The following is a 17,437-nucleotide window of genomic DNA, read 5'->3' on the forward strand; positions in this document are numbered from 1 at the left end:
AGAAATAATGTGCTCTACACAGCAGTTCAGTTTGTCCTGGGAGATGACGGCCCTGAGGGGCCTTGGCGGCTGGAGGAGACCAGCGGGACCAGTTTGTCAACGATAGACTATGCCGAGGGCCGCGCCCGCGTGCTGTCGGGGGTGTGGGCGCCCGAGGGTCTGGGGGTGCTGTGGGGCCGGAGCTCTCTTCCGGTTGTCAGGAGACCGTCTGAGGTCGGCACGAAGACCACTCCTCCCACACCCCACGCTGCTGCTGCCGAGTGTTTTCTCATCTGCCGTGAGCTGTCGGGCTGACTCCCGAGGGCCTGAGCCCGGCCCGCCGGCACGGCCCCAAGCAGTGGGAGGGCCCCGTCGGGCAGCCTCGCCAGGTCCTGGGCAGTGGGCGGCCCTGGTCTCCCTTCCAGTGGGAATAGCTCTGGGCGTTAGAGTCTGTTCCTGGCGGGAAAACGGGGGGCTCCTGGCCTGGGGTGAGGAGTGGGTGCCGCCCAGCAGTGCCCTAGGAGTCTCCTGGGCGGGGGTGTAGGACGCCCCTGCATGGAGGGGTGCTCCACGCAGACCCACTGGCTGAGTGTCTTGGGGCTGGCCCCGAGGGTTCGCAGTGTAGGAAGTCCTGCCTGTGAGCCCGGCTGGCTGGTGCGAGGACGTGCACGCCACGGCCTGCGACTCCACAGGGTGTGTTTGTGTGTGCGTTTGACCAGTCGGGCACCCACCCGAGGCCACGGCGTGTGGGTTGGGTGACAGCTGCTCTGCCAGCCGCCGGGAGTGGCCTTGCAGGCCGCTGGATGGGGCCTGCCAGGGGCAGGGAAGGAGCCCTGCACGGGGGGTCAGGGTGTTCGGGGTTCAGGCTCCTGCTGCCCGGCGGCAGCTGGACCCCACTGCCCACGTGGAGGCCCCGAGGGCGCACAGGAAGGGCTCCCGTAGCAATGAGGCCCCTCCGTGCGAGCAGCCGTCGGCCGGAGGAGCGGCGCGGGCCCGCACTCACCGGCGCGGAGGCCGCGAGGTCCCTCTGGTGCACGGCCTCTCGGGGCCCTCGGGGCGTCTTGAGAGACCTGAGTTGTTGCTCCTTCGGGGTTCAAAGGGCGTCTGAAAACGTTTCAGCTGAATGTTGTCTTTAAGCCTAGTTTAACCCTTGTAGGTGGGCCATACCTCTCTCCCTTTTCTGTTGAGTGTGTGGGGGGTAACGTAAGTTGATAAAGGTATACAGGTCTCCAGTGCACAGTTCTGCAACACGTCACCTGCATGTGGTGCTGTGTGTTCGCCACCCCCACGTAAAGTCTCCTTCCTCCCCATTTATCCCCCCTCTGCACCCTCATCTACCTCCCCTGACTCCCTCCCCTCTGGTAGTTGGCGAAACATTTTTAAAAGTGCTTAATACAGAAGGCCATAGCAAAAGACCAAAGAAGAGAAGTAAGCACACCATAAAAACGAGGCGTGAAACCCTGACCACGTGTCCTTGGGGACTTCCTGTCCATCCCCCCGGCAGGTCTCAGCGTGGATCGCCCCTGCGCCAGAGCCATGAGGGTCGACTGCCCGTGCCCGCTGTCCCAGGTGGTGGCCCGCGACGGCGTGGTGTGGGCGCTGACGGAGCAGCGGGCCCTGCTGTACCGCGAGGGCGTGAGCAGCTTCTGCCCCGAAGGGGAGCAGTGGAAGTGTGACATCGTCAGGTACCGACGGGAGGGGCACACACCTGCAGCGTCTGGTTTGTCCTGCCGTCTGGTTTTCGTCGGCTGGACCCCCTCGGGGCTCCGGGGGTCTTTTCCTGGGTGGCAGCGGCCCCCCGGCGGAGGCTGTGGTGAGGTGTCCCTGCAGGGCCTGAGCCCCTGTGGGCGGCCCCCCCTGGGCGGGCCCGCTGTCCCCCTCTGGCCGGCAGGCTGGGTGTGGGGTCGGTGGAGCGCTGCTGCCCTGGGCGTCACCACGAAAGCCGTTGGGTCCCAAGCCCCTCCCGCGGGTCTCTGTTCCGACCTGCCTGTTCCGGGTAGTTTCGGTTTGGAACCTCCAGTGGTTCAGAGCCAGATCAGCTTCTTTATCATCATCCTCGTCGATCGAACTCGATCTCTGAATTGTAACTTGGTTCCATTGTATCACTCAGAACTCTAATGACAGAACTACCACCGAAGCATTTTGCTGAGGTGGAATTCTCGAGAGTTCTTACAGGAATGTGGTTAGGAGGCTGGCTTGCACTCAGTGGCCCAGGAAACGTGAGCGGGCGCCTGTGGGGGCCCGCATGGCCGGGCCGTGTGTACAGACGTGCCCGGGCCCCGGCCTCACGGAGCTCCCGGCCTGAGGGAGCCGCGGGAACTGCCCGGCGCCGGCGAGCGCAGACAGTCCCGAACCAGGGCCGCAGCACGCAGCCCTGAGGGCGCCCAGGCTCCACCTGCAGTGGCCAGGAGGGCACCGGGTGGGGGAGAGTGTGGCCCGGAGGGGGAGTCGCGTGTGCCCAGCTGCCGTGTCCTGGCACAGCCTGGCATAGCGGTGCAGGGGTGGGGCGGGGGGCCACTCACTTTTTCCTCAGGTCATGTTCTCCCAGGAGCGTTCCCTATCGCTCTGGGTCTTCAGTGTGTCTCTCAGAAGCTAGGACACATTTGAACCATTCATGCTGCCCAGCAGTCCAACTCAGAACTCGGGCTTCCTTCCGTCCTCAGGCCTGGTGGGTGGGGCCCCGACTGTCGGTGCCGACCCCGTCCCCTCTGCCCGCAGCGAACGGCAGGCTCTGGAGCCCGTCTGCATAGCCCTCGGGGACCAGCAGACCCTGTGGGCGCTGGACATCCACGGGAGCCTGTGGTTCCGGACCGGCATCGTGCCCAAGAGGCCCCAGGGGGACGACGAGCACTGGTGGCAGGTGGGTGCCGCGCTGCGGGGCGCCGTGCTGCGGGGCCTCCCCCTTCGTGCCCCCCCCTTCGTGCCCCCCCCTTTTCCCTGAGGAGCTCAGGCAGGTGGGCTCGGTGGCAGCAGTCACTCTTCCCGCTCGGCGGGCGGACTCTGCTGGGCCCCAGCCCGCACGCGGGAGGCGTCGGGGCGGCGCGTCTCAGGCAGTAACTCGGAGGGCGCGCTCCGTGCCTGGGTGCACGGGCCCTGCTCACTCACTTGGGGGCCGTCCAGGGACCTGTCACACGCCCAGTGGACCCGTGACACCCGCTGGAGGGCCTGGGTGGCGGTGACGTTTCACTCTGAGCGAACGTGCTAGGAAAGGAGACTAGGCAGTAGGTTTGGGAAGCTCAACCCACAACTAAAGCTCACGCATCCCCGCCCCGAGTGCTCAGAAAGCCTCTGCGTGGGCGGGGTTCCGGCAGAGAGGGAGGCTGCTCCCCCACGCCGCAGGGAGGGGGGCTTCGGGAAGTGAAAAGGGGTCGTCACGCCGCCTCTCCGTGACTCGGTACCAGCCAGAGCGGCTGGAACGTGTTTTCAGAGAAGCGTCTCCTTCCCCCACTTTGGGGCCAGTGCAGCCGGAGCCCCCAGGCCCCCGGGGGCCGGGGAGGGCGCACGGACCCCGGCAGCGGTGGGACATGCAGCAGCTCCACCGTGCTGTCCCCGCGGGCTCTGGCCTCACCGCTCCGTGGCCCTGCCTTGGTGCCCGGAGGCCCCTCCGGTGGGGGTGGGAGAAACAAGGCGTGTTTGCTCCCGCGTGAGTAAGCGTGTGTGCCAAGTGTGTGTGCACCCGCACCTCTGCTTGGCCGCACAGGTGCTGCTCGGAAAGGCACACGAACGACGTTAACGTGCCGTCTCCGTGCTTGTCCCCGTGTGGTGTGGCCTTACACACATGCTTGCGTGTGTGCGGGGCCGGGCTCTGTTTCCAGGCAGCCAGCCCAAGAGGACCAGAGGGCAGTTCCTCCTGCTCAGAACGTCGCCTCTGGGGCAGCTGAACCACAGACCCGTGCCCCTTGGGGCGCCCAAAGGCTGTGCCTCTGGTCGCCGTGAGGCTGCGTCTGGACAGTCAGCGGGTGGGGCTGGTGTCCCGCTGGGCTGCCGGCCTGCCTTCACTCACACCCGCGTCCTGCTGCTCTGCAGACCGGGGCGCAGACGTCCGCGGGGCCTCGGCAGCGTGCACACCCGGGCAAGGGCGGCTCCCGGGGCGGTCGGAACAGTGGGCGGGTGCCGAGGCCCAGCACCCCGTGGGCCCCGCAGCCGGGCCTCGGGGTCCCGACGCATGGAACCCCGCCGGAGCCTCAGCGAGGGCAGCGGCTCCCCGGACACAGGCGGCAGGGCTCGTGTTTCACCGGGCGCCCTGACAGCCGGCGCCCACCCGTGCCCCTGCAGGTGAGCATCACCGACTACGTGGTGTTCGACCAGTGCAGCCTGTTCCAGACCATAATGCACGCCACCACTCGGTGGCCACGGCGGCCCAGGTGCCCGTGGAAAAGGTGGCGGACAAACTGCGCACGGCGTTCTGGTCGCAGCAGCTCCAGTGCCAGCCGAGCCTGCTGGGGGTCAACAACAGCGGCGTCTGGATCTCCTCGGGCAAGAACGAGCTGCACGTCGCCAAAGGGAGTCTCGTCGGTGGGTGAGCCCCTGCGAGTCTCGCGGTGGCCGACAGGCAGCTCCCCGAGGGAGGGCCGGCGCGCACGGGAAGCACTCGGCTCCCCACCCACCCGAGAAGAGGGAGAGGCCCCTGCCCGTGGCAGGAGTGGCCGCCGTGTGCCGCTCCCTCCCCCCCAGTCCGTCCCTGCCGCACCGTGGGTCCCAGCGTGTGACCCACCGCCTGTGAGCATGTTCCACCGGGAACCTAGCGTGATGTAAAGCAGACGGAGCTCAGTTTTATCCTAACAGTTTTACGTTTAGATGAGAAAGACCCATCCAGGTCTGAAGGGCCCAGGAGAGCACAGTCTGTTTCCCAGAGGAGAAGTGTCACGCTGTCGAAGTGCAGAGCCCCGCCAGGTCTGCAGAGGCAGGCGCACCCCGGCCGGGCTTCGCCCTGCGAATGGAGCCCTGCTCTGTGGCCTTGGCCTTCCCGCAGCTCTTGCCCCCCGCCCCCCCCCCGGCCCATGGCTTCCCCGCCCGGGCAAGGCTGTGGCTCCTCCTGTCGCTGGGCGTGGAGAGAGGGGCCGGCCCTCGCGGTGCTGGCTGGCAGCCTCGGAGGACCAGCTGCAGGCTGGGAGTGACGCCCCAAGGTGGGGCTCCCCCCTTCTGTCTCTCTGACGCGCTCCGTCTGTCTCCGTCCAGGCACTTACTGGAACAGCGTGGTTCCCCGCGGCACAGCCTCTGCGACGAGATGGGCCTTCGTGCTGGCCTCTGCTTCGCCCACCAAGGAAGGTGGGTGGGGAAACTCGGTGGCCCGGACCCCACAGTCTGCTGCGGCCTGGTCGGAGTGGGGGGGTGGCGTCACAGGCGGCTGGCCCTGGTGGGCTGAGCCGAGGGCCCCTGAGGCTGGACAGACCTGACCAGGAGAGAAGGGTCCAGAGCAGTGGAGCGTCCTGAAGGTGGGGAGCACGCAGGGTAGCCGCTAGGGCTGGCAGCCGGCGACACCAGCAACACGGCACTGGGCCACAGGCCACGGCACAGCAGCCAGGGCTCCCGGGCTTCCTCGGGCACCGTCCCGTTTCCTCCCGTGGATCCGGTCGCCTCCCAGCAGTCCCCGTGCGCCTGCCCGCTTACGGTCTCCGGCCGGCCCGCAGGCACGACCCGTCAGGGCAGACGTCCCCTGCAGTGGCAGAGCCCCTCCCCCGCCAGCGCTCAGCCCCTCCCGCAGCCTGGGGCTTGGAGCCAGGGTGTGGCCAGTTGGGGGTCCCCCCCCCCCCCCCGGGAAGGAGCCGAAGCCACCCCCGGGCTGCATCGAGGTCGGACGAGGGGCTGTGGAGCCGTGTGTGGTTCTGGGGACACGGTCGTTTCGCTCAAGCCTCCGCACGCCGGGAAGTGGGGGACGTGGTCAGGACGATGAAACGCTTTTGCACCAGGTTGAGCTATCTGACCCCGGCTCTGAAACCCGTGAGCCCCGAAAACAGGCACGTTCTTGAGTTTGGCAGACCCATTCAGCAGCAACACCCGGCTGCTGACCGCTGACCACAAGCGGACTGCGGCCCAGCGCTGCGCTTCCCCGGGGCGGCGGCTCCCTGGGGCCGGGGTGGAGACACCTGCCCGCCCACCGCCACAGGTTGTCCACGCCCAAAGACACGGTGAACTCCGCAGCAGGCCCGGCCGCAGGTTTTAGATGGTGCCTGCGACCCGGGTTTTAGCTTCCCCGAGGGCTGTTTGCATTTTAAGCTGAAGCTACAAACCGGAGGGCTCTAAAACTGGCGGAGGGATGGGAAGAGCCTCGCCGGCATCTCCCTGGCGCGCAGGCCCGCCCTCACCCACCGCAGTAGGGTGGCGGGCACCGCGGCGCCGCATCTGAGCGGCCCTGCTGGCCCCCTCCCTCCGAGTGCCGATGAAACTGAGTGAGAGACCCCCCCCCCCCCCCGGCGGCCGTAGTGCATCCCGGGTCAGAGTGCCAGGCCAGCACACGGCCTCGTGCGATCTCGTACACCCCCTTTCTCTCACCTCGCTCCAACACCTCGCCCTGCTGAGTCACAGGGCGCGTGTCCCCACCCCCCCCCCCCCCCCCCGACTGTAACTCACGGCGCACAGCACTTCTGGGAGCGCACGGTGAGCGAGTGTGCGGGGAGCGAGTGTGCGGCGAGCGAGCGTGGGAGCCTGGGGTCAGCCGCCTGAGGGCAGAGGCTGCCCGGTGCTCCCGCCCGTGACCCCTGCGACTTCCCCCGCAGGCAGCGCCCTGTGGCTGTGCCAGGGCAGCAAGGACCTGTGCAGCGTCAGCGCCCAGCACCCCCAGTCCCGCCCGTCCACGCTGCAGCTGCCGCCCGACGCCGAGATGAGGGCCTACGCCGCCTGCCAGGACGCTCTGTGGGCGCTGGACAGCCTGGGCCAAGTGTTCATCAGGACGCTGTCCAGTAGCTGTCCCACCGGCATGCACTGGACGCGGCTGGACCTTTCCCAGCTAGGTATGCCTCTCGTGCGTCGTGACGGCCTCCGCACTGCATCCAGACGTGACCGATAATGGAGGTTCCGGCTGCCATACGGTGTCTCGCGTTGGTCAGCTGACAGCCAGTAGCTCTGCCTGTACGAGCGTTTGGTGTTTGGGAAAGCAACCACACGCACTCACACGCACACAGAAAAGATGGAGGGGAGAGGGAATGCGAGAAGGGAGCGAGGGAGCGCGCTGTCTGCTTCCTTCCCGGCAGCCCGGCTGCATCTCCAGTCTTCGTCCAGCAAGGCCCGGCGTCCTGCGGCACAACCGCAGGAGCGGTCGGTTCTCCACTGGCCGAGCGAGTGCGCTCTGTCCAGAGCGAGGCGTTTCCCAGGGTTGTTGGGGTCGCTATGCTTTTGGCCTCATGCACAGCCTTTTGAACCCAGTCCCAGCTCCAGGGCCGGCCACCCTGCAGCTTTTGAGAGGGTCCATCTGCCAGCTGTCTTCCCCGGCAGTGACTGACCCCATGGGGCTGTGGGCGGGCTGCCGCTGGGCGTGGCCCTCCCAGCCCTGCCTCCCCTTCCTTCACGCGGTCCTCCCAGCACCAGGTCCCTGGGTGGTGGCTGCCTTTTCGGGGAGAAATCAGCGTTGGTGGGCGGGAGTCTCTGTCTGAGAGCGGAGGGAGTGGAACGAGGCCCTTCTGAGTCCAGGCCGGCCGGCCCAGAGCACAGGCGGCGTCGGGTGCACGCTGCCAGGGTGGAGGCGCCGAGCTGCCCCCTGAGCCACCCGCCAAGCCGCCCGGCCCCGTGCCTGCAGCACCGGCGTCAGCACATCAGGGCCAGGACCCAGCCAGGGCCAGCGCGGGTCACACAGATGGGTGGCCGGCGGCCAGCCTGGGGCACACGTCTCGCCACAGAGGTCCTGCTGCCCACGCACACAGCTGGGCTTGGGCAGGGTGCCGGCTCCTCTCCCACCCCAGCTCCTTCTCCCTGTGGCCTGGGACGTCGTCCCTGCCCTTCCTGCCTCGGCCCGCCCTCCGGCAGACCGTAGCCAGGGCCGCCTCCCCCCTCAGCACTCTCCGGCAGCCTCTGCCTCGGTGCCTCGCCCGCGCTGTCCCCTGCGCACTGTGCGCCTGCTCTCAGCAGGCGTTTCCGTGGGACTCGGGGGGGTCCGCACCCGGAGGGTGGGGGCCTCTGTGGGCAGGGACCATGTGCTCGGCCACACCCCGGCCTTCAGGAAGGTGAACTGTCAGGGACCGTTGTCGTCGTGTGGAGCTCCACTTCTCAGTAACTCGGCCCGGGGGTTCCACCCCGGCGCTGCTGATCACAAGTAAAGCTGCCCGGCACGCAGGGTCGAGGCGCTGCTGCACCCAATGCGTTGGCAGCCCCCAGCCTGGCCGGGGCGCGAGGCCGGCGGCGCCGGGTTCTTCGGAGCGGTCGGAGGTGTGTTCCACCCCTTCCCCTCTCAGTCCTGGCTCGGCGCAGGCGTTCTGACCTTGAAAACATTGAAGTGAGGGCCTGTCTTCCTGGTGCCCGCAACGCGAGCCCGGCCGCCTCCTGCTGGCATCGACCTTGGGCAGCACAAGGTCACCGTGAAGCCTGGAACGTCACTGCTCTTCTTGCAAACAGGAGTTGCATTTTCACGGATGACTCCAGTGAAGTGTCAAGTCACGAACACGATTCCTACCTTCAGTCTCTTCTCGAAGACGCGGCGTCCCTCCGCTCTGCCCTGTACGAACCGCCACGTCAGTGACTGCTTGGAGCTGGAACTCCTGAACGCCTCGCCGTTAAGCCCGGGCACAGAGACGGTGCGGAAGCCGTGAGTCGGCACAGCCCCGGTTTTCGGAAGGAGAGTTGCGTCACTTGCGGGTGTTTACGATGCCCTGGCGCACACGCGGGCGTCAGGGGGCGCTGGGCGACTCAGCCGGTGAGCGCTCTGTGGGGACGGCTCACCGGGTCTCGGGGGGTGCGGACGCACTCGGTGGCGGGTCGCACCTGCAGGTGATGACGGGACTGTGATAGGTGGTGACTTACGCAGAAGAGTGTTTCATAGGTAGCAAAACGCCAAAGAGATGCCACTTTTTCTCCAGGGAAGGTGTCTGGTGTGTTGAGTAAAATAACGAACATTTTTAACAGTAGGGAAAGCGGCAGGCAAGCTGCTGTGGGCCCGGTCGCTGGGCCCGTGGTGGGGCGAGCCCACCCTCCGAGACCCGACGGCGCACACCACCCTCCTCTCCCCCGGCCTGGCCCTCCCCGTCGGTCTCTTAGGAACCTTGTGACCCCTGCGCGGCAGCTGGCTGACCCCACGGTGGAGCTCTGGCACCGGCATCCTGGTCTCTGTAGTGGGGGACGGCTGAGAAGCCCTGGGCCAGCGTCTCGTGCTTCAGTTCAGAAGGGGCAGGTCACTCCTGCCCACAGCCCGTTGGCCAGACGGGGACCCTGCCTCGCCGAGGGACTCGGGGAGCCACGGCATGTCTGGGGACGCGGCGGCCTCACCTCCTGTCTAGACCGGCGCCTCCCTGGGACACCAGGCAGCGAGGCAGGAGGCGCGGAAGAGGCCTCGCTGGGACGTGTTCCTCTTGGACCTGCCTCCTCCGTCCAGGGCGGGCGGGTTATACCTCGCCGTTGACCTTCCAGCGGCCCTTTGTATTTGCTCTAAAGGAACGGACGTCCTGCCCTGGCTGGGGTGGCTCAGTGGGTTGAGCTCTGGACTGTGAACCTGAAGGTCACCAGTTCGATTCCCAGTCGGGATCCCCCCCGTCTAAAAGTAAATAAATAACACCTTTAAGATAAAAGGACGTCCTCCCTGTGGCGGGAACACCGTGTGCCGGCCGTGGCGCCGGCCCCGCTCCTCAGAGCGGCCACGTGGCCCTTCACGGGCGCTGCCGCGGGCGAGGCTCCCAGCTGCAGCTGCTCTTCAACCAGCCCTTGTTTCCCAGCTGTTCCTGGGGCTCCCGCCGGAGCTGCTCTGTTCTGATTGGTGCACGTCTTCTGACACGCCGAGCAGAGACCTGGGGAGTCTGTCTGAGCCCCGGTGAGACGCTCTGCAGAAGAGTAAGGGGGGAAGCACGCAGGTGTTTCAGGGTCGGGAACCCCGGCCTCAGGCAGTGCCCAGAGGGGTGCCGGGGCCTTCCGTGCGGCGGGCGTTGGCACTTCTGAGCTGGTCTCGTGCTGATGGCACAGGACAGGGTGGCCACACGGCAGGATCCGTGCCTGTGGGTGCAGACACGTGGGCTGTCACCTGATGCCAGTGTCACCGGGGCCGGGTGGCCAAGAACAGCACAGCCAGCAAACCCGGCCGCACCCTCTTCCCCAGTGCGCAGCTCAGGCGAGCCGGCCGCCGCTGGCCCGGCCACCAGGAGGCACCGTGTGCCGCTCGGAAGACGCGCGGGAGACCCGCCCGACGCTCACAGGGCGCGGTGCGCGAGTGTCCTGTGGGCGCGTGGAGAGACTCTCAGCGCCACTCGCTGTCCGGGAAATGCCCGTTAAACCTGAGACAGGTCACCGCCTCACAGCTGCCGAACGGCTAGCACAGGTGGCGCCGAAGCGAAACTGCCGGTGAGGGTCCCGGAGCGCTGGGGACCCCGGCGGTGCCGCAGAAAGGTGAACGCGAATTGGCCCCGTGGCCCAGCAGGCCCGCTCCTCGGTGTTTTCAAGAGAAGGAGCACGTGTTCCCAGGAAGTCTTCCCCAGGAACAGTTGTGGCGGCTCTGCTGCTGGCGGCGGGAGTCGGGCGGATGAGCTGGCCGCGGTGTCGGTGCCATGGAGTGAATGCCCTTGGCCCGGAAGCAGCGACAGTGAGCGACGGAGCTGCACCCAGAGGGCGCCCCTGGGACTGCTGCTGTGGACGGACGGGCGTCTAACCGGGCCGGACTCACTGTGCTGCCAGGAGCCCAGGGAGTGGCCAGAGGGGTCCGCGGGCACTCTCCGGGGCAGGTCGCCAGGCACGCGGTTCGTCAGAGCCGAGCGAGCAAGCGAGGTGGCTGATGCGGAGAAGCCGGGCTGGGCTGGCCGCAGCCCTCAGCTCGCCCGCGGCCTCCTGGCTTCGCCGCCTGCACGCCGGGGAGCCTTGGGCGAGTGGCTGCCCGCCTGCATCTCGACGGCCTCGTGCGGACGGGGCCCTGGTGGCGGTGCAGACCCAGCCAAGCCCTCCTGCAGCGGCTGGTCGGTAGTGGCCGCTGCGCTCTCCTCTCTCAACAGCTCCTCCCACTTCCCTTCCTCTCAGAGTTGGCGTGGTCAGCAAGGGGTGATGCGAACAGGAAAGCAAAGATTCGGGAGGCTCCCTTAGTTCCCCTTAATTCCGGTCAGGGTCAAGGTTGCCTGTGAAGAGGGTTTTCCTCTCCCCAGTCCAGAATCCACGGGTGGTCGTCAGTGTCCGCGCGGGCCCCCATGGAGATGCCCGGCCCCGTGCTCGGTGCCACGGGGCACTTCCTGGCCTGTGGCACAGACTGGCGGCCGCGTAGCGCCCAGCAGGTGGCAGGGTGGCCAGAGGCCCCGGCCACTCTCCTCATCCCTCCCTTCGCAGGGGCCAGCGTGCGTTGCTGGGTTTAGGTGAGGGGTCAGCCACTTCCCGACGGTGACCACGTCTGTGCCTCCCCTCCCTCCCTCGCCCGCAGGAGCCGTGAGGCTGACAGGCCTGGCGTGTGGGAGCCAGCACGTGTGGGCCTGCGACTCCAGGGGGGGTGTGTACTTCCGCGTGGGGACCCAGCCGCTGAACCCCAACCTCATGCTCCCTGCCTGGATAATGATCGAGCCGCCCGTCCAGGTGAGTGCGGGGCCACGGGGACCAGCCTGCTCCCCGGTGGGACGGGGGCTGCCTGGACGCTGCTGCCGGGAGAGGCACCGCGGCTGCCGGGGGCGGGGTGTGTGTCCGAGAACAAGGGGGGCTGTTCGGTGCCCCCCCCCCAAACTTAGGATCTGATGTTTGTGAAGTTTAGAACTGAACAGATTGTTAAAATTACCTCAGCCAACCTGGAATTCTGCACCCCCCTCCCGATTTTATTTCTTTTTACAGAGTGAGCATTATTTTTTAACTCAGTGTCAAAAAGCGTAGAGAAGAAAGAAAGTAAAGGCTACTTAAAGTCTTGTCGTGGATGTAGCCTATTAGTATCAGCGTCTTGTGAGTGCCTCTCCGGGTTTATTCAGGAATTCTCTTCCCCGGTGTCCCCGGCGCCCCATTCCGATTTACATTGTCTTCTGTCCGCCACACGCGGGTGCGGGACCAGCCCAGTTTGCGTCTCCACCCTTCCTACCAGTCTCACTGGGGTCTCTTCTTTCGTCCTGTAGTCGGTCTCTTGCAGTTCCGTGGCTGCAGGGTGTCTGATGGCTCTGAATGGTGGTGTTGTGGTCCAGCTGTAACTTGTGTATGGCCGTGGGAGGCAGTGCGCTGTGTGTACCTACGCCGCCACCTTGACTGGAGGTCCTACGGCGAACCCAGCTGTGTTCTTGTGCTCTTGACTGTGCCGCCGCTGGGTCAGAAGAAGCCTGACTTCAGAGCACTGTCAAATCGCCCTTGAGGATCTAATGGGCCCTGGCTGGTGTGGCTCAGTGGATTGAGCGTCAGCCTGCGAACTGGAAGGTCGTTGGTTCGATTACAGGTCGGGGCACACGCCTGGGTTGTGGGCCAGGTCCCCAGTTGGGGGCGTGCGAGAGGCGACCCCTTAAAAAACACCTGACGGGCCGGGTTGCTGTGCTGAGTGTGTTTCTGCTGACGTTTGTGACGGAGGCCAGGCCGCCGGTCCTGCTTGTGCGACTTCCTGTTGGGTAGAACACGGAGCTGCCACAGGCAGAGGCTGCAGAGGGCAGGAGCGGGTTGCCTCGGACAAAAAATGCTTTCGTGGCGCCAGAAGGAAACCGAGGGCGGGGGTACAGGCCCGCGGTCACTGCCGTGTACATTTCGGGCATCGTAGCCCTCAGGGACGGGGCAGCGGGGGTCGGGGCGGGGTGCAGGGCCAGACATGAGGACCAGCGGTCCTGCCCTCGGGCCTGGGGCATGTGCCGGGAGGCCGGACAGCGGAACCGGTGGGTCTGGGGACCTTTCAGGCCACCGGTGGGGGCCACGGACGCAGGGCGGCTCCGTGTGCCCCCCCCCCCCCCCGGCAGGGCTCCGGGGGGCGAGCGCAGCTCTGCGGGGGACGCCGCGTGAGCAGAGAGCGCGTGCAGACACGAGGTCCCAGAACGCACCGGGACGCACGCTCACACTCCTCCGCATGCGGGTGCCCCCCCCCCACGGACGACGGCCCTGCCGCTGGCGTCCCGAGCCCTGCGGCGCCCGGCGGCGGCCAGGAGAGGCAAGCCGACGGGCTCGGTCTGGGGCCCGCGGCCTGCTCCGCGCTCTCCTTTGGGGAGGCCCCTCTCGGCGCCCGACTCCCCGGGGCACCGCGGCCTGCACCTTCCTCCTCTCCTCTCCCAGCAGCTGTCCGTCGCTCTGCCCTTTCACAGAACGCCGCTCCGTGGGCTGTCATGCACCCACGGGGTCCTGCACCCTCGCTGCCGCCCGGCCCGGGGCTTTCCGTCCCCGGAACGAGCCCCGGGACCCGGGTCCCCACTCCCTTCCCCGAGAACACCCGCCCCTCGGCCTGCGGCAGCGCGGACCTTCTCCCCGTGTCTGCGCGTCCTCGTGTCTGCACGTCCCCACCTCCTGCGGATGGGCTCACGCACCGCGTGGCCTTGTTACAGAACAAGAAGGGGGGCCTGGGACGATACACTATTACTGAAAGGAGCCCCCAGGTCCGTTATGTCCGCCGCCAGAGGAAAGACGTCTCTCAATGCCAGAGATTTGTGAAAAGGAAAGGAAACGTTTATTTAATGCTATACAGACTTAAAGTAGGGACCTAATGTCTTCACCAAAAATCCTTAAGTCCCTTAAAGCACCCACAAACACACACAGTCCTTCCTTCCTTCCCCCTTTGCCCAGTCCAGAGTACCGGATCTCCTAAAGCTGCGGGGGTCCCTACTCTGGCAAAGGCACGTGGTCCTCTCTCCCCGGACCACAGGAGTCCCCACTCTGCCAGAGCCGCGTGGTTCTCCCTCTCAGGGCTGCGGGAGTCTCTACCCCGTCAAGGCCGTGTGGTTCTCTCCCTCAGGGCCTCGAGAGTCTTCACTCTGCTAAAGCTGTGGGGTTCTCTCTTGCAGGGCTGCGCATGGTTCTCCCCCTCAAATGGCTGCCGCGTCTCGGTTTAAATCCCGGCGCCAATCTTCCTCTGCAGCCCCATTTCCGGCTCCTCCCACAATTGGCTCCAGCTGCCAGATCCCGGGCAGGTGTGGCCCTGTGCTGTGGGGCCAACCAGGCTCCCCCCTGGGCTGCACCCTGTCACAGCCTTCCCCGCCGTCCCTCGCTGAGCGCGTCTCCGGTCCACCGTGCGGCATAAGTCAGCGCTGCGTCCCCTCTGCCACCGAGCGGCGCTCCACCGCGTGCACGGGTCCCGTGGCATGTGTCCGTTCGTCGGCCGGTGGGCCCCGGGGGTGTCCTGCTTCCCGGCGGCTCTGAGCAGGGCTGCTGCGAGCGTCCGCGTGTGGTCTCTGTGGGCGCCAGTTTTCCCTTCTCTTGGGCGTGTAACTGAGCGGAACTGCAGGCTCGAATGGCGACGGTGTGTGTAACTTTTCTGTTTAAGACGTATTTGTTTAGTTTTAGAGAGAGGGGACGGGGGGAGGAGGGAGAGAAACATCCATCAGTTGCTTCTTGTACATGCCCTGGCCAGGGATCGAACCCGAAACCCAGGCGTGTGCCCTGACTGGGAATTGAACCAACGACCTTTCGCTTTGTGGGATGGCGCCCAACCCACTGAGCCACACCGGGCAGCACCAAGGTTTTAGTTTGATGATGGCTTATTAATCTGTTTTTATTTCGTTGTAATGCTTTGGGTGTGCTAAGAACCGTTGCTTAATCCTAGGTCAAGAAAAATCACGTTTAGCTTTTCTAATTTTGTAGTTTTCACTTACATTTAGATGTTTGATTCATTTCGAGTTAATTTTTGTATATGGTGTGAGAAAGTTGTCCGAATCCACCCTCTTACAGGCGGGTGTCCAGTTACACCAGCACCGTTCACAGAAATGACTGTTCTTCCCCGGTACGGTGTCTGGACAGCGGGCCGACACCGACCGACCGTACGTGTGAGGAGTCGTCACTGAGCTCCTGGCTCCGGCCGGTGGTCAGTACGTGTCTGTCCCTACGCCACACTTCTGGTCACGTAGCTTCGTCGTCAGTTTTGAAATTAGGAAGCGATTTGTTTGCAAGATTGATTTGGCTACTCTGTGTCCTTCTAATATCCGTGTGGATTTTGGGATCATTTTGCCAATTTCTGCAGAAAAAGAAAAAAGGCACCTGGGACTTGGATGGGAATCGTGCTGAATCTGCCGGTCCACCAGGGGGCGCTCTGGCTCCCACCGCTGTGGGGTCTTCCGGGCCAGGAGCAGGGGTGTCTCTGCATCTGGGCAGCTGGTCTTCCATCAGCGTTACAGTTTCCAGGGTGCACCTCTGTGTTACTTCGGTTAAAGTCACTCCTGAAGTCTTTGTTCTTCTGCATGCTGCTGTACACGGAGTTGTTTCCTTAGTCCCGTTTCCAGACTGTTACTTGCTGGTGTAAGTTTTGCGTATTGATCTTGCGTCTGGAAGCCTCGGTCAGCTTGTTAACTAGTTCTAACAACTTTTTTGTAGGTTCTCAGGGTTTTCTGCATACCAGGGCATGTCTGCAGACAGAGGTGATTTTACTTGCTCCCTTTCCACCCGGGTGTCCTGTAGCCCGCTGTCTGCCTCCCCGCCCTGGTGGGAGCCCCGCGCAGGGTGCGCAGAGCTGGCTAGAGGGGCGTCCCGTCTTGCTCCTGATCTCAGGGGAAGGCGGGCTGGGTTTCACCGTGAAGTGCGCTATTATTAGCCGTGGGGTTGTTTTGTTTGTTTGTTCTCTTAAAGAGAGAGCGGGGGAGGGAGGCAGAACGAGGGGGGAGAAACATCTTTGCAGCTGCTCTTCTGCGCCTTGAGGGAGGCCCCTCTGTCCCCAGCGTGTTGACTGTTTTCTGTCGTGAAAGGGTGTTGGGTTTGGCCAAGTGCTTTTTCCTCGTGTATCGAGATGACCGTGTGGGTTTTGCTCTATTGACATTGACGGACTTGGTGCGCCGGGCCACCGCACACGCCTGGGGCAGACCCGACGGGTCCCGTGTGGGTGCCGCCGGCTTGGTTGGCGGCGCTTCGCTGGCTGTTTCTGTGTCTGCGTTGGTGGGGGCGGGCACGGGCGGCCTCTGCCCTGCCCGGCCTGTCGCGTGCCCGTCCAGCTCCGGTGTCAGGGCCACGCCGGCCTTTCAGACGAGCCGACAGGGTCTTCTCCTCCCGCGTTTTCCGGAGGAGCTTCTGGGGGCTGGCGTCAACCGTTCTTCACGTGTTCGTTAGAACTTATCAGTGCAGGCCGGGGCTTTTCTGTGTGGGTTTTTTAATCACTGACTCAGTCTGTTGTTTCAGCTCTGCTCAGAATTCTGTTTCTTGCTGCACTGCGAACAGTGCCCGTCTTCCTGGGCGTTTGTCGTTTCATCCATGGGGCCCCTTCGTCGGCACCCGGTTTTTCCTGTTCCCCTGCGGCCCCTTTCCTTCCTGTAAGGTTGGCAGGGGCGTGCCCTCTTTTCTCCTGGTCTTAGTATTCCGAGTCTCCTCTCTCTTTTTCTCAGTTAACCTAGCTGCAGGGTGGACAGTTCTGTTGACCTTCTCAGAATCCGTCCTTTGGTTTTGTCGCTCTGCCCCCCCCCCCCCCCCCCGCACTCCCCGTCTCCTCTGTTTCCACTTCGGTCTCTCCCCTCCGCGCTCTCCTGCCGCACAGCCCTCTGCTCGCCGGTGGCCCCTCTGACGCCCCCCGCCGTGTTCGTCACCCCGGCCGCACCCTGCGGAGGGCCTGCAGGGACAGCGGGCAGGGTCCCAGCACGGAGCCACACCAGGGTCAGAAAGGGCCGCTGGCTGGACGAGGGGCGCAGGACCGTGGAGGGGAAGGGCGCTGCCTCTGCTGTACCCTGCCTTCCCCACCGCCGCCCCCCCCCCCCCCCCCCCCCCCGCCAGCCGGGCTGCTTCGCAGACTGGGACCGTGAGTGCCCCTTCCTCTCTGAGTCTCGTGTGACCTCTGGGGAGAGCTGCCGAGAGGGGTGGGAGCACTTCGCCCTGGGACGTGGCCCGAGGGGAGCACACCCCGTGGAAGGGCCTGGAGGCTGTGCCCCAGGGCGGTGGCCAGGTGTGGCGTTCAGCGGCACTGTCTCCGGCGGCTGCGGAGCGGAGCCGGTGACCTCATGCGCCTGCAGGGGTTTAGCCCCCCCCCCCAGGCAGTGGGACCAGGGCCGGGGGGGACGCAGGCTTCACGGGAAGGAAGCAGGAGAAGTGGGACTGGCACGTGTCACTCGCTCTTCGCATGAGCTTCCTGGGCCTCGCGCCGGACGCGGCTGCACTTGGGACGAGGGGATGAGGGGACGAGGGGCGGGTGCCACAGGGCCTGCCGTCGTGAGCCACGGGAACCTTCCAGAGCAGTCACAGCCCCTCCGTTTCTGCTTCCTGTTCTCATCTCTGGTTGAACCTC

The 17,437-nt window shown here is 65.4% G+C and overlaps 1 protein-coding gene across 1 annotated transcript in view; it reads left to right on the forward strand.

Annotated features, from left to right (window-relative positions):
* The window catches only part of TECPR2 (tectonin beta-propeller repeat containing 2), a 52,921-nt gene that overhangs the window by 30,649 nt on the left and 4,835 nt on the right, over window positions 1-17,437 (forward strand). Inside the window, 7 exon segments of the mRNA XM_028506590.2 lie at window positions 1,484-1,664; window positions 2,698-2,839; window positions 4,255-4,315; window positions 4,318-4,494; window positions 5,158-5,247; window positions 6,696-6,929; window positions 11,510-11,658. Of these exon segments, the coding sequence (XP_028362391.1) occupies window positions 1,484-1,664; window positions 2,698-2,839; window positions 4,255-4,315; window positions 4,318-4,494; window positions 5,158-5,247; window positions 6,696-6,929; window positions 11,510-11,658 (1,034 nt within the window).

Source organism: Phyllostomus discolor, chromosome 1 (assembly GCF_004126475.2).
Source record: "Phyllostomus discolor isolate MPI-MPIP mPhyDis1 chromosome 1, mPhyDis1.pri.v3, whole genome shotgun sequence".
Lineage (NCBI taxonomy): Eukaryota > Metazoa > Chordata > Mammalia > Chiroptera > Phyllostomidae > Phyllostomus > Phyllostomus discolor.